The 23,686-nt window shown below is 37.7% G+C and overlaps 1 protein-coding gene across 27 annotated transcripts in view; it reads left to right on the top strand.

Moving 5' to 3' along the window:
* PCNT (pericentrin) overlaps positions 1–23,686 on the top strand; it is a 97,782-nt gene that overhangs the window by 20,545 nt on the left and 53,551 nt on the right. For 21 of the 27 annotated variants that reach the window (XR_005861545.2, XM_040703994.2, XM_040703991.2 and 18 more), the window contains 16 exons: positions 1,236–1,294; positions 1,489–1,663; positions 3,171–3,307; positions 4,339–4,450; positions 5,962–6,003; positions 6,699–6,963; positions 7,251–7,341; positions 8,291–8,507; positions 9,903–10,141; positions 12,437–12,912; positions 14,294–14,870; positions 15,641–15,874; positions 17,856–18,020; positions 20,716–20,862; positions 22,089–22,240; positions 23,242–23,456. Coding sequence is in view for 26 of the 27 variants with exons in the window: in XM_040703994.2 (XP_040559928.1) it covers positions 1,236–1,294; positions 1,489–1,663; positions 3,171–3,307; positions 4,339–4,450; positions 5,962–6,003; positions 6,699–6,963; positions 7,251–7,341; positions 8,291–8,507; positions 9,903–10,141; positions 12,437–12,912; positions 14,294–14,870; positions 15,641–15,874; positions 17,856–18,020; positions 20,716–20,862; positions 22,089–22,240; positions 23,242–23,456 (3,303 nt within the window). In the remaining variant the exon portion in view is untranslated. The remainder of the gene's footprint in view (positions 1–1,235; positions 1,295–1,488; positions 1,664–3,170; positions 3,308–4,338; positions 4,451–5,961; positions 6,004–6,698; positions 6,964–7,250; positions 7,342–8,290; positions 8,508–9,902; positions 10,142–12,436; positions 12,913–14,293; positions 14,871–15,640; positions 15,875–17,855; positions 18,021–20,715; positions 20,863–22,088; positions 22,241–23,241; positions 23,457–23,686) is intronic. The other 6 variants (XM_040703995.2, XM_015289223.4, XM_046944036.1 and 3 more) reach the window with 2 other exon arrangements.

The raw sequence follows: 23,686 nt of genomic DNA, 5'->3' as shown, positions 1-23,686 counted from the left end.
GAGGTATTTACCCCTTTTCAGATCAGAGAACCATTTCTGAACTGTATGGCAGGGCTTAAGGAACTTCTGGAGAAAGCTGAGGCCTGCAGCAATTTACTGAAGAACTTTTAGGAAATTTTTCTTCAGTTCTCCTTTCCCATGAGGAGGAAATTTTTTTTTTTTTTGTGGCCTTTTGATCCAAGAATAGAAGAGCGTAAATAATGTGCAGAACTGCTGGGTTAGTGAATTTTGGAGGACAAGGGAGTCTTAACACAGTTCTCTGGATCGGTGCTGTTTATCTGCATTTTTATACTGTAAGTTGAACATAACCACTTAGAAGTGCTTGAATGTAAGGATCTGAGGAGAATCTAAAATTAGATGCAGGAGAAATGTGAGCATTGTAGATGCTGTTATCTGGAAGGATAGAGGAAATTTTCAGGGAAGTGGTGATTGGGCATGACCCCAACTCCTGTGAGAATTCACATACTCTTGTAGATGGAATTTCTTCCTCTATTTGACCACTGGCTGGGTAGCTGATATTACCTCAGTCTCTGGAATCTCATTTCCCACTGAGAAACTTGAAGTGATGCTTTAAGCTAAGGCAGCAATTCTTGGAAGCTGAGAAAGAGTGTTTTCTAGGGCTCTTATGGACCTGCAGAGGTGCTGAATCAGAATTTATATGGAAACGAGGAATTAATTGAGAAGCTGTCAGTGAAAATGAAGCAGATAATAGTATTTGTCTTCTACTCTGTTTTCCATGCATTTTTAGAAGGCATTTGAAAAAAGTTTCCTACTTGCTGCTTTCTGCTACTCTTTTGCTGTGTCTCTGGAGACAGAGTTGATTGTTTCTCTCAGGTGTTATGCAGTGAAATGCTGCTGCCTAAAATGACAGTGATGGGTATTTGAATTTACAAGTATAGGAAAAAGAGGGTAGTTTATATCCTTCTTTAAAGTGTCATACTGTCTCTGTAGGCTTAGTTAGACATTGCTTTACTAATTAAGCTGTCCTTAGCCTCCAAGCTTGTCGTAGCAGTTACAGCTGCTAGATATTTATCATTTTCTAAAATGAAAGTGGATTACTGGGCTATAACATAACAATAGGTTTAGGCAGACCCTCGTATGTTACGCTACTGCATGCCTACTATTCAAGCTCCAAGTTTGATGTTGAAATTGTTCATTTAATCTATATTTCTACTTGTCATTTAAGCATAATATTTTATATACATTTATTAATAATAATATTTTTTATTTCACAGTTGATCAGAGAAAGAAAATAGAATTGGAAATGGAAGAGAAACATATCCAGATATTAGAGGTACAAATTCTGTTCTTCGTAGAGGGAGAAAAAAAACCAGCTTCCTTTAGTAAACTAAAGCTGGGTGAAGTCCCATGTCTACTTCGTATTTACTGTAGTGGACAAGTAAATGGAATATAAAGGGGAAAAAAATCCCCAAACACATATTTGCTAAATGTGTTTGCTTTAATAATGCACGTATCTTTCTGTCTTAGACTCTCAAAAGAGACTGGGAATTGGAGTCTGAGATGCGTTTAAAATACACATGTGAGGAGCTGTCTAAAAAACATAAGGCTGAAATAGCAGAGCTGCAGAAAACTCTGGAAATGGAATTAGAAAAAGTCAAAGCAGAGCTGGGACTTCTTTCTCTTGAGAAGGAGCAATCTGAAAGTAGGTGCCTTGGTCTGAAAAGTAGGTTTCTTTATACAACAGTAGCAAAGCTATCCATATAAAAAAGCAAATACAAAATATATCAGTGCACAAAAACTGGGTTGATGACATGAGACTGTTGAAAACAGGAACTAAGTGAGAAATGTTTTTAAAACTCACCTGTGTTGAATTTTGACTTGCACTAGACAGATGTTTTTTCTTTGAAAGTATTAAAGGTGTTTTGCTGACAGATTAACACCAGTTTTAGGCTGATCAAGATTTCTATTCATATTAATGGAAACTTCTTCAAACTAAAACATGCATCTTCAGATTCTTAACAGTTAAAACTTGATGGAATGGCATCTTTTTGAAATACTGTTCTGTAAGTGACACTTCTAAGACTAATGTAATCGGAGTTTTTATTAACTTTAAAAGTGAATTTAATTATGAGTACTTTACCAGCTAAATCCCTTGCTGATGTGCAGTTAGGAGATAGAACTATGAAGAGCATGAATAGGGTTTGAAAATTTGATGCATTTTCTGGAATCATGGTTTACTCACACTTCTTATCAGTAACTGCATGAGAAGGATCCACAAGATATGTATGCCATAAGCGAAGAGATATCTCGTCAAGTAGTTGAGCCTCCGAGACCCTATGTCAGTGAGAGATGTGGGAAATATTTTCCTCAAATGAATGTGAATACTGTGCTGCCACTGCTGGAATTCTGATGCCAGCTGACAAGCAGCAGGATGAGGTTTGAGAAGTGAGGGGTGGCCTTTCCTGTGTGCCATGGGCTCAGTGCTTTCACTGTGTTTGGATGGCCTTTGGCTGCTGTAAGGACATATTTCTAGAAATGGCTTGTTCTCCCCGGCCTGCACTGACTTACTAGGTTTCCATGAACCTGTGCCTGTAGAGTTTGTTCTGTGAGGTTAACATGAATCTCTTGAAGAACGCCATGGCTGAAAAATAATCGGTTTACTGCAGGTGTTTTCTGGCAGACCAAGATCTGTTCACTGAATGAAGTAATAGCAAGTTTACAGGGTTCAGAGAGTGCTCAGCACTAAGGCATGTCACAAGCCTCTCCAGCCCTTCCTAGTCATCTCTCTTACTTCTTGCTGCTGAGTGTAGTTGTAGGATAAATTCTGTTTTTGTAGGCCATGAAGAAATGTTTGATTCCTTTTAAGTAAATCTGCTTTTAGTTCAGAATGCTTCCTTGTTCATGTGGAGAGCAGGTGCTCATCTCTCTGGCATTACTGTTTGGTTACTTCTTGGCTAACTGTACTACATAGAGAACTAGGTAGCACTGCATGGAAACTTCAGACTTTGAAATCCTTTATTTTTCAAGATATTTGTAGTGATCTGAAAGTACCTTTACTGAGAAGGCTCTTACTGTTGTGAATCCTGCAGGAAATGTTGTAAGCCAGCATTCTGGTCTGGACACATGCTATTCCTATTATAGTCACACAGTTGCAGGTTGTTACTTGTCAGCCAGTAAGATGGTGTAACAGAACTCATTTTTAATTTTAGTGAAATGTGTAGATTTGGAGAAACAACAGCAGTTAGCAATCACAACGTTAACTAAACAACTGCAGTCTGAACACAACCAACTCCTAGAAGATGTGAAGATAGAAAGCCAAGAAAAAGAACAGAATCTACAGAAGGAGGTAAAGAGGATTTCTTTGCATTGAGTAATTGATTACTATGCGTGTAAACTAACCCAAATGATAACATAAGCATATGGTCAACTGTGTTTAGGGGTTTTAATGAAAAACTAAAGTGCATTCATAAAGTAGGCAGATACTCTGGGACCTTCTATAGCAATTACAAATCTTTTGAATGCAACTGCTGTTCTGCAGTTTGGTGCTGTTCCTTCCTCTGTATTTTTCTGATCTCTGTTTTTCTTTTTTATCAAGCTAATACTTGGTTCTTGCTAGCAGTGTTAACTGTGGCATCAGGAGGAAGCAAATCTCTCTTTTAAAGTACTACATCTAATAGTTAAGCACTACTCAGTATCTCAGGTAACCTGGGTCAGGATCTGAATGATTTGGTGTCACTAATGTTTCCACCTTGTTCTGATATAACTGTATATGTTGCATGTAAAATAAGGAATTAGGAAAAAAAATGTTTTTAATAAAATATTGTGTCAACGGTTTAAGGGCTGGTCTGGCCCGGTTCTGCGACTAGTGGGGCCGAGGGATTTCGCAAAATCTGCGCCTCCAGGAAGGGAATCAGGGGACCCCAAAATAATTAAAAACAGCAGCAACTATCTGAGGAGAAACAAACTAATTTACTAAATATAGTATCGGAATGTAAGATAACACACTATAATACAATATAAATCAACAATAATTGAGAGAAAGATTGTCCGAGAGCCAAAGGCCTTACGCTAATACTGAAGCCTTGAGTGCAGTCGGGCGCAGCAGTAGCGAGCCGATCCGACAGGGAACACAGCGAGACGAGAAGAGGGACAAGTCAGATGACCTGCGCCCTTATATCTGTTCCCTTGAGCAGGAATGATAACAGTACTCGAAAAGGCTCTTGGGGAATGTAGTTCTTCTTTTCTTCCAGACAGGTACCCGGAACTAAAGCATTTGCTCCTTAATTCCCAGTACACTGCATGATGTTGTGATGTGGAATACTGATAACCAAAAATCATAAAACCATGACATATTGTTATTAAATTCATTTTCCATAGCTGGAAAAACTTCAGGTCATGCACGAAGAATTCAAGACTCGATCACAAGAAGAAGTCAAGCAGCTTTGGTCTCAACTTGGCAGTACTCGAGCAAATCGGCAAGAGTTAAGTGGTATGCTCAAAATTTATGCATTTTATTTTGTTCCATCTTGATCTTGTGGTTGCATATATTATTGGTGTGAAAGGATTTTAATTGTGTACCGGAAATGCACTGCTAGGTCACTGATATGTGAAGTGCATTACACCCTAGTGATTGGGTGTGTAGTGGGTTTGTGAAGTGAAAGGTGAGTCAGTGTTGGATGTCTAGTTGGTTCTGCAACATCAAAAAACGTGGTATAGCTCACTCTTGTTTTCCATTCCCTTCTCTGCTCCAACCTGCATACTATAAACATCTTTAGTGAAAGCCAAACTCTTTCACTGCAATTTTAAACAAATGTCTTGTAGTTAAAAATGGAAAAAATGCTGGTCAATGGACTAACACACCACTTTTTTTTATTCACTACAGGGTTAAAAATCAACAGTTTTCTTAATTGAACTTATAAGATAACCATGTAGAATCACAGAATCATAGAATTGCTCAGGTTGGAAAAGACCTTAAAGAACATCAATTCCAACCACAACCTTAACCATACAAGCCTAACTCTAACAGCCTTCTGCTAAATCATGTCCCTGAGCACCACATCCAAATGGTTTTTAAACGCATCCAGGCATGGTGACTCAACACCTCCCTGTTCCAGTGCTTAACAACCCTTTCTGTAAAGAAGTTCTTCTATGAAGAGGCACCATGAATCTGAAAGTGAAAAATAAAGCAAAAACATGTGCAGGAGTAAACAGGAACAGTATTTTCCTCTTCCCTCCCTCTCAAGATCTGACATGGTGAATTTTATATATCTTAAGATTTCTGATGTAAATTATTACACTTACGTGCAGTAGACAGCTTTACAGTGTAGGAGTTGGAATTGACATTTTTTGCTTTAACTGAATTAGAATATATCTCACTTGTATGCGCACAGCAAACTTATTATAAATGAAAAAGTAATTTTTAAGAATTAAAGAAGTTGGGCAGCATAATTTTTAACCTTGACTCTGTATGTTACCTTTGTAGACTTTAACATTAGATGGCATTCTTTACTTATACTGGGTTGGCCTAAGTGAATAATGTTGCCTATTGTTTTAACCATAATTTTCTGCCATTTGTTTTGAGCATAATTTTCTGGGCTAACTGGAGAAGTTGTAGGTACCTCATTACTGGAAGTGTTCAAGACCAGGTTGGGTGGGACCCTGGGCAGCATGATCTGGTTCCTCTACTGCTGGTTGGCAGCCCTGCCCATATTAGGGGGTTGGAACTAGATGGTCTTTGAGGTTGCTTCCAATCAAGTTTTTCTATGGTGCTATGAAATTTTTAACTATTGTAACTGTAAGCAGCTTTTGAAGTATAACCGGATTTCGTGAAAGTGCTTTTTTTTTGTCATATGTTCTTACCACTTCATAGAATTTTCTTGAAATCTTATATCCCATCTCTGTAGCCTGAATCTTTATTAACCCCTCAAATGACTTTCACTGACTAATCTTTGACATCACTGTTACTTCTACCCTTTCTATTTCTCCTTCATGTTGCTTGAGGTGGTGAGTCAGTCTGGTTGAGGATGGAAGCTCATGTTCCAGGTGAGGATATCTCTCTTTGTATGAGGGGTTCTTAAAGGTGTTTGGTTTTACACTGCTTTTCTCCACTGAAGTCATCGTGTGACAATGCATTTGAACTGGTTTGAGGTGGTGGATCCAAAGCTTAGCAGTTGGACAATTGGATCACTGCTCAGATTTAAAAATGACCTTTCACTTCAAAGTTATCAAATGTTTTCCTCTGTTAATTTCACACCAATAGACATTGCTGGTTAGGCAAAGCCTACCTACGCAAGATTGGATTTCCCTTGCTTATGCTGTTAGTGTTCTCCCTAATCGTGGCTTGTCACTTGATTCCTCTGATCCCTCTACATGACAACCGATGCCTTAAGCAGATGTAAGCAGTGTGCTTAATGCTCTTACTCTTTGTGTGTTTGCTGTGAAAAATTTCACTCCAAGTATGTGCTGCATTTTTTTCCTTTTTTCCCTTCATGAAATGCAGTTCTATCTTCAGTTGATCCAATGTAGATTCATGAAACCTTAAGTCACCATCACTTAGGAAGTTGAGCCATCTGGAGAACTGTTTTTATTGTTATGCTTTTTGTCCTTTTTCTACCTTAGCTTCTACCTGTTGCTTGTGGAATAGCGTTTTACAACTATCTCAACAACTAAGATATGGCTGATTTTCATTTGTAGCTGTACTGTCTTGCGTATTTACATTGTTTTTATCTCCATTCCAGAGCTGAAAGAGCAGCTCATGGCTCGTGCATCACAGGTGGAAGAAATAGAGCATTTAAAGCAAAAATTTGAAGAGCAGCAGCAGCAAACAAAAAGTGAGCATGAAGCTGAATTAGAACAGCTTAGAATCTACTTTGAAAGAAAGTTAAGAGTCACTGAGGAAAACTACAGAGAAGAATTGACTTTGCTGCATCAGAAACTGCAAGAACTGAAAGAATATTCCGTATCTGGGGTTGATGTGAGCCATAATCAAGCAGGGAATATCAGGTATCTGTTCTTTTTCTTTTCATCTTGTGTTATAATGGAGTGTTTCCATTTGTTTCTCTAGAAGGTGATGTTAGCCTGTAAATATGTTGGGATGGGGCACTGGGGGATTTATATTAGTTGGAAACCTAGCAATGGAAGTCATGAATGTGGAAGATACTTTCCCATATAGCTATTACAGTGGCACTGTGCCTACTTTTCATACCATATTGTAAGTCAGCAGTTCATTTAACCTATTCTGTGATGCATGGTACAATCTTGAACTTTAAAACACTGTTTCTATTTCTCAGTTCTTCTGTCATAGTTTTTGGAGAGGCTGTTGAGAAAGAGAGAAAAGACTTTTTCCTAGATCAACTGAATCAACAGCTGGAGCAACATAAGGTAGGCTTTTTGAGATACTGAGGTACACACAACTTATATGAAAATTGATGTCTGATTCCCAGTTCTTAGCAAAGGGTTAGTTATATTTGTGATGTTTATTAAGGCCTGATTATTTTTGTCAAGTATTTGTAGATTATCACTTTCAAATAATTCATAGAATGTTGTATCCCATGTCTAAAAAGGAGTGAGCTCTTACTAATTTCTTCCACGCAAGTAGAGACTTCACAACATTTCTTTTCTTTAGATATTTTGTAATAATTGTGTCTCTTATTGCTGTCTACAGCAAGTGGCTATACTAATTTGGTCTCTCCTCTTTGCATCTATTTTCACATACCTTTTTGTGATTTTCAGATACTGACTTCTTAGATCAATTTATTTGAAATTGACTTATAGTCAAGAGGAATTTTCCTATTTTAGTTTTAGGTTTTTATTTTTATTTTTTAATTAGCTATAAAAATAATAATTTTTCTTTAGTGATGGAATGACAAGCAGACAAGATATACGCAAGACAGTATGAACTCAATTTCATTAGTAAACGACACCAAAAAAAACAGTTATAAAATAAATGAGAGAAGTATGTATCGTGCCTTTTTTTTATTGCTGCAAATTGTTTCCTACTAAGTATGAAACCTCATTCATAGATCATGATCTCTAATTTATCTACAGCTGGGGAGACCTCTCCAGGCTTTCCAGGGGAAAAAAGGGAACTTCCTGAAATTCTGCTCTGTCTTGTGGCGTGATGCCAGAATGTGTATACCTTGAGGGGCTCCACCACTGTACTTAACAGATGGAGTGGCAGGAACAGAGAAGAATTAGAGCTTTTGTAAGCCAGATATATAAATATCAAGCACACACTTCTTAGTGGAATTAATTCTGTGTTCTCCCTGGAAGAGTCTCATCATGATTTCCTCAAAGGTGAAGATGTCTTTTTAATTCATTTCTTATGCAGGAAGAAATTGCCTGTTTGCAAGGACAACTTAAAGAAGATCACAGACATGAACTAGATTCCTTAAAGTCTTCCCTTGCACTTCAATATAAAGGGGACCTACTGAAAATGAAGATGGAGCTCTCAGACAAGTATATAGCAGAAATAGAGGAGATGAAAAGAAAGCATTGTTTAGAACTTGAGCAGCTCCGTGCCAGACTTTCAGAAGAACATATCAAAGGTTAGATAAACTTACAGATTGGGAAGTAAAACAGAAAGCTGATTGTGTGGATTGCACCTTTCTAAAAAATATTCAAAGGTTATCTGATGAAATTGTTAATTTTTTTATTGCTTTACTTTACAGAAAACACTTAAAGCATGTTAATCACTGGTATTGAGCACTTTCCTTTTCGACTTTTATGGTGATATTGAGTTGCTCTTCTAAAAATTTGGTGACCTGACGGTGGTTATTCTGTAATAAAATCTGCTGCAACTGAAGAACAGGAGTTAATCATGTTTCCATTCTTGATGCATGGAATTGCAGTGTTGATTCCTGAATTAACACTAAAACTTTCAAAGAAAGATTTTATCAGACACGTTTAATGACTGTCATATTTGGATGAAGTAGGCCATTTCTCAGTCCTTTCCACAGAGTATAAAAGTTTGTTTTGTGGACTTGATAGCATTCTGTTCATTTGACTTCAATATCTTTTTCCTTCTGTGTTTTCCACTGTTTTTTGTGTATATATCGGTATGAATTTTTTGAACAAAGAGGGAAGTATTTATGTGGAACAGGTTTTGTGATAAGTAGCTACTGCTATAGAACTCAGGATAAAATTCCTTTTACAGCTAAATTTAATGAGACCTTCTACTGGCCAGTTTTATGTAATTTCTTAACAGTTACTGTTTTCCTTGTAATTTGTATATATATGCTGACTTGTATTGGTTCAGTATGAAATGCATACACTATTGAGGTGCAAGTAAGGGACAGTGGCAGTTCTTGTATCTGTATCATCTTTTTGGGAGCATAGTATGATACACAAATATTTGAACTCATCATCAGTACTTCATTCTTAGCTACATAACACACACACATAACTGTATTCCACTGTAGGTTGGTTAAAAGTATCAGTGCAGCTCCTTTAATATGCAGTTGTATTTTTTGTGTTCAATTTTATTTTTTTGACTGTTGGACAGTATAAATTATTGCTAAATTATTATGTCTAGAGTTTTCTTCCAGTGACTTTTTGGAAAAATTATTTATCTAAGTAGTGTATGCAAAAAAATAACTTCTGTAGATCTGCCACTGTATTGTCTAAAAGGAAAGTCAGCGCCTGTGGCTGCACTAATAAAAAGTAAGTCCCGCCACATATTTTATGATCCCCTGTTTATGTCAATATTGATAAATTTTGACAGAGATGATAATGTAAAACAGAGTACAAAATCGCTGTGATAAGTGATACTTGTTGGGCTACTGTTAGTAGGATTACTGATAAACTCCATAGCTGACAACATTCAGCTTTATTGCTGTACATTTAATAGGACCTATTAAAAGAAAATAAATTCTGGCAAGTAATTTCGCTAATCTTTTGTTTTATTTTGTGGGTTTTTTTTGTTTGTTTGTTTTTTTCCACAGAAATCACTAAACTGCGCCTACAGAGTGCTCAAGATGCAGCACGTCAAGTTGAAATGGAGGTGGCCAAGCGAGTGTCTGTGCTGGAGGAAGAACACAAAGTTAAGCTCTCTCTCCTCCACTCTGAGGAACAGCATATTGCAGAGCTTTCAGAAGAAATAAAGTGTTTAAAAGAAGAGATGACTAAACAAAAAGACTTTTTTGTGCAGAATGAAAAGCATCTGAAAGAGCAAATGGAACAGGTAATTTATGTTACTGTGCTGTTTGTATAGAGCTGAGCAAGCCTTCTGCTAGGAAGGCCAGGGGAAATACAAATGGCACTTATCTTTTACACGTTAGTGATATTAGCTTCAAGTTTAAATGGAATTGCTTGGATACACTTGAATATTGGAATGCAAGTCTGTAGTTCAGAGCATGTTAGTGTAAACACTTGAAAGTTCAGGAGGTGTGGAAGGGGAAGAGTGCTTCAAGGGTTGATCCCGTCCATCTTTTCATTAAAGTAAATCAAACATACATGCACCACTTCTGATACAGGCATGTACATAAGTTCATCATCTCGAATATCTTCCTGCTACAATCTGTGGAGAAGCACCTCATGGCTGTAAGTGAAGTGATGCAGTTGTGTACTGTGATGTATCATGCAGTAATGGAGACTTAACAAAAAGTGATGTAGCAGATGGAAAAAACCTTTCTTCTGATTTGGTCCCCTCGAGGCAGTTTCTGGTTCTGATAGGACTGTTTTCTGAAACTAATAATTTTTCAGACCAGATTCTTGGGGAACAAAAAAGAATAGGACAACAGATTTCTATTTTCATTTTGCTCTGGCTCTTTGACTGTTAAAACTTAAGAGATTGAGAATCATAAAATCACTTAGGTTGCAAAAGACCTTCCAGATCAAGTTCAATCATGTCCTGACCTACGGAGTTGTGTAACTAAACCATCTCCTTCAGTGCCACTTTTGCATATCTCTTAACTGCCTCCAGAGAAGGGCCTCCTCCATTTCCTTAAGCAGTCCTTCCAATGCTTAACCACTGTCTCTGTGACGAATCTCTTCCTGACATCCAATCCAAACCCCCCCTGGAATAATTTGAGACTATTTCCTCATTTCTTACCACTTTTCACCTGAGAAAAGAGACTGACACATTTCTTTCTGCTACCTCCTTTTAGGCAGTTGTAAAGAGTGATGTGGTCTCCCCTCAACCTCCTCCAGACTAAACAACCTGAGTTCCCTCAGTTGCTCCTCATAGGTCTTGGCTTCTGCTTCCCTCACCAGCTTGGTTGCTCTTCTCTGTCCATGCTTGATCAACTCAATATCCTTCCTGTAGAGAGGCCCCCCAAAACTGAATGCAGTGTTTGAGGTGTGTTCTCACCAGTGCTGTATGCAAGGGGACATTCAGTTTCCTGATCTGGCTGACCACACTGTTCCTTATACAAGGCCACTCCTTGGCCACAGTGTTGCTCTTCTGGCTCATGTCCTGATAGCTGTTGACCAATACCTCCAGGTTCTTGTCTGCTGGGCAACTTTCCAGGCACTTGTCTCCAAGCCTATACTGCAGTATGGGGTTGTTGTGACTCAAGTGGTACCCAGCGCTTATCTTGGTTGAATATCTTGCAGTTGAACTCAGCCTGTTGATTTAGCCTATCCTGATCTCTCTGCAAAGCCTTCCTACTCTCGAGCAGGTCAACCGTCTTGATATCACCTGCAAATTTTCTGAGGGTGGATTTGATCTCCTCATCAAGATGCTTATTTCATTTGGCTTCTGGTCAGAAGCGTAGTAAATTACTGCCTCTCAATTTCTGTTGCTTCAAAAGTTGTTTTCATGGATTGTGTGTTAATCTGCCTGTTTTTTGCTTTTCTGCCTCTTCATTTAGCTTGTAGCATAAAGGGATGTTTAAATACTTCTTCAAAAGAAATCTCCCAAGTGAAAGCTGAAAAAAAATCTTACTTGATGTGTCACTTTTATTTGATCTTTTATTAGCTTTGTTTTTCCTTTTAAGGAATAAGCATGTTGTTTCCTTAGTTTACGTGCTTACCCTTGTGTTTTTTAGGGTCTTCATTGCCTTTTGTCATTTAGCAGTCATTTGGTGCTTAGCTTCTGTTTTCATGCTACATGGATTTTATGTTGCTTTTTGCTACATACAAGAACTATCCTTGTAATGGACTTCAGTGGTGTGTATAAAATATCACTAGGATGTTAAAGGAGAGGAGAGGTTTAAAAGAAAATATTACTATCAATAGCTTTTAAAGTTAAAGTCTTGAAATGAGGAGAAGTGGCCACAAGAGAAAACAACAAAGACTACTAATTAATTTTGCTTTAATTCTTTTTTTTCCTCTTCTTTTCTCTACTCCAATTAATTCTTAAAAGTGAGCTGAATTTAAGTTATATAAATTTATACTTCAGCCTTACTTTTGTTCAGAGGGATGTCTTGGATGCAAGAATTGAATCTCTCTCAAGATCTTAAATGCTTGAGAAGGTTCACTTCAGACGCTTCAGTTTGGTTGCTGTTTTATGCATTTTTAATAACTGTGTTCACAGGTAAAATTTAAAATCGCTGAGGATCACGAGAATGAATTAAAGGAAGCCAGGGAAGAAGTTCTGAAAATAGAGACTTTGTACAAAGAGAAAGAGAAGAAATGGAAATGTGAAAGTGAGGACCAGAGAGTCCAAGCGGAGGAGAAATTATCATTGTTGCACACAGAACTGCAAAATAGGTTGGAATATGAGAAGCAGAATTTACAGAAGGAGTTTGAAGTTCGTGAAGCTCAAATGAATCAGCTCCAAGATCACCAGGCTGCCAAAATTGTAGAATTAGAGAAGTTGGTAAAAGAGCAGCAAAACAACTTGAAACAGTTAGAGGACAGCCTTGCAGTTGCACAGGCTACACGTAAGTCTCAGGAACAATATGACAGTGACCTGCAGGCAGCCAAAGAGCTTATGGCAAAAGAAATGGAGAAGGCCGAGCTTTGTCTGCAGGAAGAATGTGCGCTGAAACTTATGAAAGCACAAAACAAGTAAGCCTTGAGTATTTGTGCATTTTCAATTGTTGGGAATGAGTAGCCATTGAGTCAGTCATCACTGCTACTTTTTTCTTATTTTGCAATTAGTGAGTGACAGTGATGTGAGTTTGTCACCAGTTGGCATAAATAAGTACATAAATAAGTAAACTGATGGCACCAGTTTACTTATTTATCTAGTGCTTACTCTACCAAAGTATAGTAAGGATGTCCATTATTACATCTAGTCTAGCAAATAAATGATGTGTAGCCTAGTTCTCCCTCTAACAGTTAAGAATACAGCGCAGCTTGTATTCTAGTGTTGGAGGAGAGAAAGTGTGCATGACATAGAGATGGAAAAATTCCTGCAATGTTTAAGATTGTTCAAATTATTCTGATGAATTTGAGCATATTTTTCCTGGCGAATAAAACTTGTTATCCACTGAATGATGAGGCTGATGGGCCATATATGGTGTTATTTTGTGAAATAAATTCTGGCTATAAATGAAGGTTTTAAATGCTCAGGTCTGCTCCTCTACTATCCTGTTCCCCATGCCTTGTTTTATTGTGTTCAAGGAAATCTTCAAACAAATATGTCTGTATTTGCATACATTACTTAAAGTTTATCCCTGTGATTCTGTCCTCCTCAGACACATGCTTATAGAACGAGATTGGAGAAATAATTGCAGTAAGAAAATGCTGAAACCAGGAATTTAGCCTTTAAATAACCAATTGCCTTTTAATTACTGGTGTCTGTATAAAAAATATGCTATTAGTTAATGATTGCTGTGAACTGCAGCATTTCAGATAATATGTCTTCTGCACTGAACTTTTAAGTAGACTTCAGAAAGCAGCTGTCAGTTTGGAGAAGCCCTTCAGTATCTCTCATATGCTTCCATGGTGGATTTAAGTCTAGTTCTAAACCAGATGCATTTAGAGATATTGCTTATGACTGTTCACTTGCAGACAACACATTTGAAATGTAGACATTGTACATACTGTGTTCTAGATGCTCTCATACAACAGTATTTGCTCAAACTGGTATTGATACTCGTTTTTGTGGGCTCTTTGTCAGTGTTACTTGTGTGTGCTACACCATCAGTGGGTTTTAAATGAGACAGAGAGAGCAAGATTTGCATGTTACTCTGTATTAGTAAGTTCCAGTTTAGCTGATAATAACCAGATGCAACCAAATGACATTGCTTAGGTCACGACCTGGCTGTGGTTTACTTTGAATTAGTTCTGTATTAGAAACACAAGGTGAAATTATGGAGTATAAGTAAAGCCTTGTTCCTGTTCTTTGCTATTTATTTATTTATTTATTTATTTATTTATTTATTTATTATTTCAACAAAAAGTGCCTGATGATATTCTCTTAACTTTATGGGAAATCATTTAGGTTTATGGAGGAACACAAAGCTTTGACTCAGAAGTTCACAGCTGAGCAAGAGATTCTTCTCCAAGAGCTGAAGAAGAGACATGTTGATGAGCTAGAACTCCAAAGTCAGCAGCTACAGGAGAAGCATAAGCAGGAAATTTTATCTCTGACAGCTGAGTTTCAGAGAAAGCACCAAGCTGAAATTAAGACACTTAAATCTACACTAGAAAGTAAACAGCAAATTCAGCTTGAAGCTTTTGTTGCTGAACTTCAGACAAAACATCAAGCACAAGTTGATGCCCTGGAGGCTAAACACTTATCAAACCTGGATTCCTTGGAGTCATCCTACCTATCTGAAATTCAGAATATAAGAGGTGAACATAGGCTGGTTCTTGAGAAACTACAGCTGCATCACACAGAGCAGCTCCATGAAAAGGATAAAATGAATCAAGCATGCCTGGCTCAGGAGATAGAGATATTGAAATTAAAGCACTCTGAAGAACTTCAGCTAGCACAAAATAATTTGAAAATTGAGCTAGCTACTGTGCATATGGAAAAACTTAAAATTATGGCTGTAGAAGCAGAAGAAGCTCATAAGGTGAGTCAAAAAGAAAACTTACTGTAGAAAGTGAAATTTCATGTTATATTTTTAAGCCTGTGTAAGTATGTGAAGCTGCTGAAGTTTGTGGGATCACTCTTGTTCATTGGGCATTATTTTCTACAACATCTTTTGAGCCAGCACTAAATCTTGTGTGGCTATACTGTGAGTTGAAATAGGAAACTGAAGATGAATATGAATCTCTTTAAGAGATTGAGCAAGTGAAAAAATGTACCAAAAATGTTGCAAGTCAAAGAGTTAGGAAGGCTTAGCTCATTGCTGTAACAGAGGACCTTCCAGAGGGCTGTAAGGTGTTCTCGTGGTGTGTGTGTTTTTTTTCATTTTGTTTTGCTTTTCCTCATCATGCCTACTCAGCAAGCCTAATGATTTGATGGGGTTTCTGTGTCCACAGAGACTCAGAGGAAGGTCTTGTGGTGAATAAGGTTTTTTTTTCTGTGCTGTCTGCTAACTAATCTTACATCTGCATTTGAATTGTACTTCAGTGTAAAGACTTTTACAAAGAAAAAGTTTAATATTATGTCAATGGGGTGTTCTATCACAGACAAGGGAAAAAGTAAGGAAATTATGGAAGTATTACTAGATGGTAATGATACAGACTGTGTGTACTTTTTATGAGACAACATTGCTCATGCTTACTTCAACTTTGATACAGAGGACATGCACTTTACCAGTGGGTTACAAAAATATTTGTTCTTTATTTTTACCCTTTTTTTGTTGTTGTTGTTTGTTTTAAATTAATGCTGAAACAGGATGATTTAAAAGCAGCTCTGCAAAATCAGAGAAGTTTACTGGAAGAAGAAAAACGTCTAGCCTTGGATATGTTACGTGAGGAAGTAGTGCACATGGAAGAAAAACATAGAAAAGCACTGCAAGAACTTCAGGATCTTCATGAGGCAGAAATTAAGAAGCATAAGGAAGAATACTCTAGGGAGCTGGAAAAGGAATTGGAGAAACTAAAAGCACAGCATAAACATGAACAGGAGGTCAGAACGTTGGTAAAACCTCAACCCAAAATAAGCCGTAGTTTCACATGGATTAAATTCAATCTTATTAACTTTAGAAGTAAGCCTATATATCTAGATCCTTTTCTGGATTTCTTGCAATAGTGGCAATTGATATGAAGAGACAAAGCTAACTTCTTCCAGCCTTGCTTTATCTAAGAGGACCTAGGAATTCATATATGTGCATTAGCCTTATGTTTTTAATTTAAATCCTTGTTTATAGTTTTCTGTCTCTACCTTTTGGGGAACATGTGCTTTCTTCTGAGTTCTTGTTCTTTTTTAATTCGACATTGTAAAGCTCTCATTTAATAGGTAATAATTTAGGTTACTAACTATCTGTGGAAAGTAGCTGCCCACTTTAAGCTTTCTTAGTGAAACTATAAAGAGTAATACTTTTTCAAATGTGTTTTCTCAATAAGATTTGAAAATCTTCCTTGTTGCCCTTAAGGCTTTATTATTTCTTCTTCTTCCTGGAAATGCTTATGTATAAGCTTAATAAAGGCTGTAAGGCATATGAGCTCGTAATGAAGGCTAAAATGATAAAGGAAATTATTTTTAAGTATTGAATGGGGGAAGATGTTTTTGAGTGTTGATGCGAGGAGTTGCAAATGATCAAGATATTCACTTTTCTGTAGTATATATTATGCTTGTATATTAGAATTAGTCACAAACAACAATAACTTTATCCAACTGCAAGCAAACAATGCAAGATAGGTTGTAACTTGCTTTTTCAGTTACTAATTTGAAAATGATATAGTATGCTAAATAGCTCCCTAATCCCTGCAGCACTTTTGTATTACTTTGTGCACTTCACAAAAAGTGTTGCTTTGAGGAGACCCATTTTCACTGTGTTCCTAGGGATTGCCAGGCCTTAGAGCTGGTATCAGTTCCCAGCTGGCCACAATGAACTGCAAACTCTCTTTACTTTTGGAAGAAAAGTCTGCCTGGGAAATTAGTTTTGTTATTAAGTGGGAAGTTATTAAGTGGGAAGTACTTTTCATTATTAATGTTTTAGGCTCTCAGTCCTAGAAATAGGATTTCTCTCTATTCATAGAGTAACTCTTCTTAGAGAGTGTAGTAGAAGAGATGTGTGAGGGGTCTTTTCTGATATTTTTGGTGGATTTCCTTGTTTGAAGCACGGTCATTCATGAGATAATAACATTAGACAGCCACCTAATGACTAATCCTATTACAGCAGGAAAAATCTTGTCTTAATAAGAGATGCTCTTTTTGTGTTTCTTTCCCTCTTTTTTTTCCTCTTCTTTTTTTTCCTTTTTTTTTTCCTTCATAGAATTACAGAATAGCTTGGGTTGGGGGGACCTTAAACCCATCCAGTCCCACCCCCTGCTGTGGACGGGGACACCTCCCACCACATCAGGATGCCTAGAGACCCATTTAGCTTCCTCTGAGCTCTGCCAGGGATGGGGTACCCATAGCTGCTCTGGGCAGCCTGTGCCAGGACTTCATCATCCTCTGAGTAAAGAATTTCTTCCTAACATCTAATCTAGATCTGTTTGCTTTTAGTTTAAGACATCACCCTTTGTTCTATCACTACAGTCCCTGATAGAGTCCCTCTCCAGCTTTCTTGTACTTTCCACTCAGGTACTGGAAGGCCAAAATAAGGTCCCTTTGATTTTTATTATTATTTTTTTTTACTTTCCCTTTAGTCATATGTCTGTTGGAAATCAAACAAGTAGGGAGTAATGTTAATCTTACTTGGGAATCTTGTGACTACAGGAACTGTTCGGTACCTAATGCCTTCTCATTGCTACCTATTGTTATAAATTTGCTTTTCCATAGTCAGCATCAATATGGATAGCAGTTCTGTATGGCCCTGGGACAACCTATAGTGAAAATTCTCTTAGGCTTTTGCAGGCCTTGATTTTTTGTATTTAGTTCAGGTTTTTTTTCCTTAATTATAACACTGTGGTTAAAATATTTTATATTATTTCCTTGTCTGCAGATGTATGCTTCTGCATCAGCCTCTGAAATTGAAACTGTGAGGACAGCTCTTCTGTCTCAATTTGAGGCAGTGAAAATGAAGCAGCAGCTTCAGTTCCAGGAAGAGATTGAGCTGTTGAAGTGTCAGTCAGAAGTACTCCTTGAACAGCAAATTGCACAGCTGAAGGTAGGTAGAGTTTAATTAAAATGAACTCAAAAGTATGTACTAGTAGCTTATTTTTCTGAAAATGAGGAATTGTGCCAATCAGTTTCCTTGCTTTTTTCCACCTAAGCAGAAAACTGATTTAAGATCTGATGGAAATATGGTAGTTTTAGTTATTCAGTGTTCCTCTGTATAATCTGACATGCCGTTAGAGGATATACTGCTTCTGAGAAGGATAGGCAGACTGCTTCAGCAACTTCAACAAATAACTGTTCTGGTTGAGGAAATCCTCACACTGCTTTGAGCCTGTTCATTTCTCTCTTGCTAATAGCTAGGCGCTTTGCTGTTTGAGTCTGGAATCATAGATGGACATGGTTCTTCTGCCTCGCTCTGCCTTGTTGATTCTAGGTGGGGTTTGTATTGTTATTTCCAAATGCCAGTGTTGCTCTTTGGTCTTGCCTCTTATGACAGTCTTCATGGTGTCATCAAGCAGTATACACTTTTCAGCTGAGGAAGTGATGATGGAAGTCTTATTCTCCCTGGCATCTTCCACATAGGATTCGAGGCAGTATAGATGACTACTTGTGTTTTGCTTCATGCTATGAAGTCTTATTTTATCCCTTGAGGATAAAGCTGTTTTCTTCACTTAACCAAACAACAGGGAAAGCATCTTTCACCCTGGAATGTATTGGTATTCATAGATCAACTTGCATATGATTGAGTGCACCCTCAGCATGTTTGCTGATGACAATAAACTGAGCAGTGCAGTTGATACAGCAGAAGAGAAGGATGCCATCCAGGGAGACCTTGATAAACTCGCAAGTGGGCATGTGAACATAATGAGGTTCAGCAAAACAAAGTGCAAGACTTTACACTTGGGTTGAGGTAATCCCAGATTTGTGTAAAAACTGGGAGAACTCCTTGAGAGTAGTCCTCCTGAGAAGGACTTAGGGATTCTGGATCTAGATCAGTTTGATTTGTTGAAAAACTGAATACGACCAAGCAGTGTGTGCTTGCAGCCTGGAAGGCCAATGGTATCCTGAGTTCCATCAGAAGAGGGGTGGCCAGCAGGGCAAGGGAGGTGATTGTCCCCCTCTATTCTGCCTTTGTGAGGCCCCAGATGTACTGCATCCAGGTCTGGAGCCCCCACAGGAAAGATGTGGAGCTGTTGAAGAGGGTCCAGAGGAGGGCCACGAAGATGATCAGAGGGCTGGAGCACCTCTCCTATGAAGATAGGCTGAAGGAGCTGAGCTTGTTCAGCCTGGAGAAGAGAAGGCTGTGGGCAGACCTGATTGCGGCCTACCAATATTTCAAGTGAGTTTAGAATCATGAGGGAAATCCACCTTGTACATGGATAGACAGTGATAGGACCAGGGAGAATGGCTTTAAACTAAAGGAGGGTGGATTTAGATTAGAAGTTTATTACTGAGAGAGTGGTGAGGCGCTGGACAATGTCACAGTTTTATCTCTAAATCTGTGTCCATGATGGGGACAACAGGCCCACAAGCCCACTGGCCCAAAAAGGGAGGAAAGGGAACAAAAGGGAAAAGGAAAAACAAAAAACAGCAGCAACAATCTGAGGAGGAAAACAAACTTAATTTATTAACTATAATAGTGACAATACATGTTAATCAGGATTGAAGCTAATAAATTGAATAAATGAGAGAATTTCTGAAAATCAAAGTTCCTACTCTGATCTGCCAGGGAACAAAGAGATAGTCTTATGACTTACAGTCAGTTTTATTTTTCCCTCTCCCTGGGAGACAGAAAAGGAAAATAGCAAAGTCTTCTGAGAATCGTCGTTCATTCATCTCTTCTGAGACTGGAGCTGCAGCATTAACTTTTTAACTCCCAGTCCGCTGCATGATGGTATGATGTTGAATACCGATAATAAACCACAAAATCATGACAAACAGTTTGCCCAGAGAGGTTGTGGATGCCCCGTCCCTGGAGGCATTTAAGGTCAGGTTGGATGGGACCCTGGGCAATCTGATTTAGTACTTGATCTAGCAGCTGGCAGCCCTGTCTGTGGCAGGGGATTTGGAACTTTGACAATCCTTGAGATCCCTTCCAACCCAAGCCATTCTATGATTCTATGATGCAGTGTTTTTTTTTTATACAGTAAGTGCTACTTGTCATTCCCAGTTCTGAGTGTTGCAGGGTTCTTTTTAGCCTCTTCATGATGGAATCCTAGGGCCTTATTTCACCTCTCTTATTTGCTGCTAGAGCAGACATGTTCCTCTGAGGTAAACAAGGTTCAATTTAATATCTTCTAGATGATTTAGCCATTTTCAGTTTGTTCTTATAAATCACTTCCTGCGTGGAAGTCTGTGCTATGTGTGTTGTTTACTTGCTGTTGTCTCTGTCCATCTGTTTTCTGTTCCTTGTTACGGTCTCAATAGTTTGAAATGGCAAGGATTTTAGCAAGCTCATTAAGGAAGTTCATTTAACTATTTAACTATTTTTAAATCAACAAAATTATGCCAAAACTATGATTAGGGCTGTGAATTGTGTAAGTTATTGCTAGTTAAACTGAGGAATAAGACTGAGCGTAGTTTAAAAAAAGAAAAAGGTGAATATGCGTATGAAGGGAGGTGTTGTTTTTCTCTTCTCTCATTGTGTAATTCAAACTATATGTAACTTATGGGGAGATTTTTGTTTGTTTGTTTTTCTCTCTTCCCTCTCTTTGTGTAATTCAAATTATGTGTCACTTATGCAGGATGAATTTGAAGCTGAAAAAACAGCATTAATACATGACCAGGAGCAGGTGTTAATTCAGGAAAGTGAGAAGGCACAGGCTGCTTGCCAAAAGGAGAAGGAGACATTATCAGCACAGCTACAGGAAAAAGCAGCAAGAATTATCCAGGTGTGTGGAAAATATTTTAAACTTAAATTTCAGCTGTTCTTTTGCAACTGTATTTTAATAGAGTGCTTTCATCTGTCTCAAGGCATATACACAAGGACTGTGTGTGTAATTCTAGTGGTTGCTAGCTTTCAAGGTGCAGTATATAATGGACTCTCAGTGTGATGGTCTCTTAGCTGGAGTGCTAGAACTATCACATGGAAATTAAAACTGGACAGTAGTTTGAAAACTGCCCTTTTGTAAGAGAGGTCGAGTGTTTACCATCTTGCTTTCTGTGTATGATGCTATCTGTATCTATTGCATTGTTTTCCCTAGAAAATAGTGCTCTAACTTTTGATAGACCAACAGACCTATAATTTGGGGGTATGTAGGACCAGTAAATGGGAAAGATGGCTCCAGAAGTGGCAAAGACAGTATTTATTTGCTAAACAAAACAAAATTGTATGCCTGCTGTAAAGCAAATCTCTTGACTGTAATTTAGATTTGGCAAAGATCTTAAGATATGGAAGAAAGGCATGGAAAGTTGCGTTTGTCTTAGGTAGGGAACTTTTTTGAATAATCAAAATAATAGCTTTGAGTTCTCAAAGTAGAAGATATTAATATTCTTTGTCTTCACTTGCATTTCAGAAGGCACTGATCAAAATGTAAATTTGGTATACTGGAATATTTTGTTAAGCTTTTATGGCTAGTAGGAAAACAGGGAAGTGGTAGGAGTAGCATTATGACTTTCACCTGAAGGGCATAGATTCTTGTTTTCCTGCTGTTCATGTGGGATTTCACGAGAGGCAAAAAAAAAAAAAAAAAGCGGTCAGGGGAGAAGAAAAGTGAGAATAATCATACTCTGTCAGGTTGCTATTCAAGTTTGTGTGCTAGTGTCAAAATTTGTGCCTTGGTCATTGCTTTGCATTTTTAAGGTGTGAACAACAAAAATAAACTGAAGTATGACAAACTTTTAATAAGTTTTTACATTGCTTCTGTGTGCTGAGTCTAAATGCAAATGAGATAGCTTCCTGAAATAAAATGTACATCAGAAAAGGAGAATGAAAAGAAAAAATCCAGTTTTAGTCTTTCTGCTGTCCTTTATTTCTAGTACTTTTGGAAGCAAGTTTGCATTGCAGAGGTGATGATTAATGTGAATATACAGAAGCTAATAGAGGGTAAGAGCGACGTTCATAGTCTGTGAGAAGTGATCATCTCTATCTATTCCATTGTTATTACATTTTCCACAGCTGGAAAAGAGAGTAGAATCTTTAAATTGTGAAATACAGGAGACCAACTGTGAACTGGAGACACTCATAGAGCGACGGGACAGAGAGAACCAAGAAGGAGGGAATTTGGTAGCCATGTTGAGATCTGATATTGAGCAGTCCAAAGATGAAAGGTTTGTCCATCTTGGCTTATATAGTGCTTAGTGATTGTTATTTATTTTTCTCATTTTTTATAAATAAAATAAATGAGTTAAGCCAGATCAAAATAACAGAGTAAGATGATAGTATTGGCTTTACTAACCTATTTGATATGGAAACCATGTTGTGTTTTTTGTTTGTTTGTTTGTTTTTTGCCTCCCTCACCCCACAGTCCCTTGTAATCTGATGGAGAATTTAGTGTTTTGGTTTCACCACTGTCTATAATCCTGGCAAAAGCTAGGGAAGCTTTCTGTATCCTAGGAACTTTTCAGTGCAATCTAGGTCAGTTTGATTTGTTATTTGAACATGTGGATCAGAGAGAGGCTGACATGTTGAATAATTTTCCAGAATAATTCCTTTTCCACACTTGGACAGACAAAAAACTGGCTTACTGTTTAGCTGTGCTGTGCCAGGACTTAGTGGATCTTCCTTCCCGTTGTTTGGCTTTCTGTAGGATATTAAAGTATGACAGACTACTTGTTCTCGGATGTTCTATGCCTGACTTGGATATTTCTGCTATTTGTTCAAACTTCCATGAGCAACTGTATCAGAAATTGTTCAGTATTACATGCCTCAGAAGTAGTATCAATATTTTTTTCAAATTAAAACGTCTCCATATGTGTAATTTTTATAGTCTACTCTGCTAGGACACTCCTATTTATTTTGGTGTTACAGATACTATAGTAATAAACACGTTCTCCCTGCTTTTGCTTCCATAAATACAGAGATAACAGAAATAATTTTGCTGAGCCTGCATCTGTGTATTGTTTCTTTTGTTGTTTTCTTTAATTTTGGATGTGTTTTTGTTTGTGGTTTTTTTTTTTTTTTTTTTTTTTTTTGCGAAATATCTGAATCTTCTTTACTGATAATTGTTAAACCATGGCAAGGTGTCTGTTTTAGACTGTCAGGTTTTCAGTACGTTTGAAGGCTCTAAGCGCACACAGTCTTTGCAATGTTTCATGTGCTTCTGTTCTAGGAAGAAAATGCAGGACTCATATCAGTGTGTTTTGAAATGGCTTGTGGAGCTGGTGAAGGCCACAATTGCTGTTGAGGATCTTATCTGTAGCAAGATTGGTCTTTGCCTTGATAACAGTATGGCTTCTGCAGATTCTATGGAAAGTCACAGTATTGTGGAAGAAATAGGTTTCGCACAATACTTCAAAGCTAAAGAAAAGAGTCACCTAGAGAAAGGTGAGTGCAAGTTTACATAACTTGATATTCTTGAATAATGGCTTTTCATTTTGTATTACATGGAGGAAGCTCTGAAGAGAGATATCTCTTGTTGCAATGTTACTATGTTTCCAAATTTTTCCACACTTAAGATAGTTTTTCAGTGTATCTTAACTAAGATAAGATAAGCTAAGTAGCAAAAATAGTAACCTGTGGCTTGATGAGGCTGGATGGATAGTAGACCAGGAAAG

This window comes from Gallus gallus, chromosome 7 (genome assembly GCF_016699485.2).
Source record: "Gallus gallus isolate bGalGal1 chromosome 7, bGalGal1.mat.broiler.GRCg7b, whole genome shotgun sequence".
Taxonomy (NCBI): Eukaryota; Metazoa; Chordata; class Aves; order Galliformes; family Phasianidae; genus Gallus; species Gallus gallus.
Note: the sequence above shows the minus strand (reverse complement) of the source record. Positions and strands in the feature narration are given on the sequence as shown.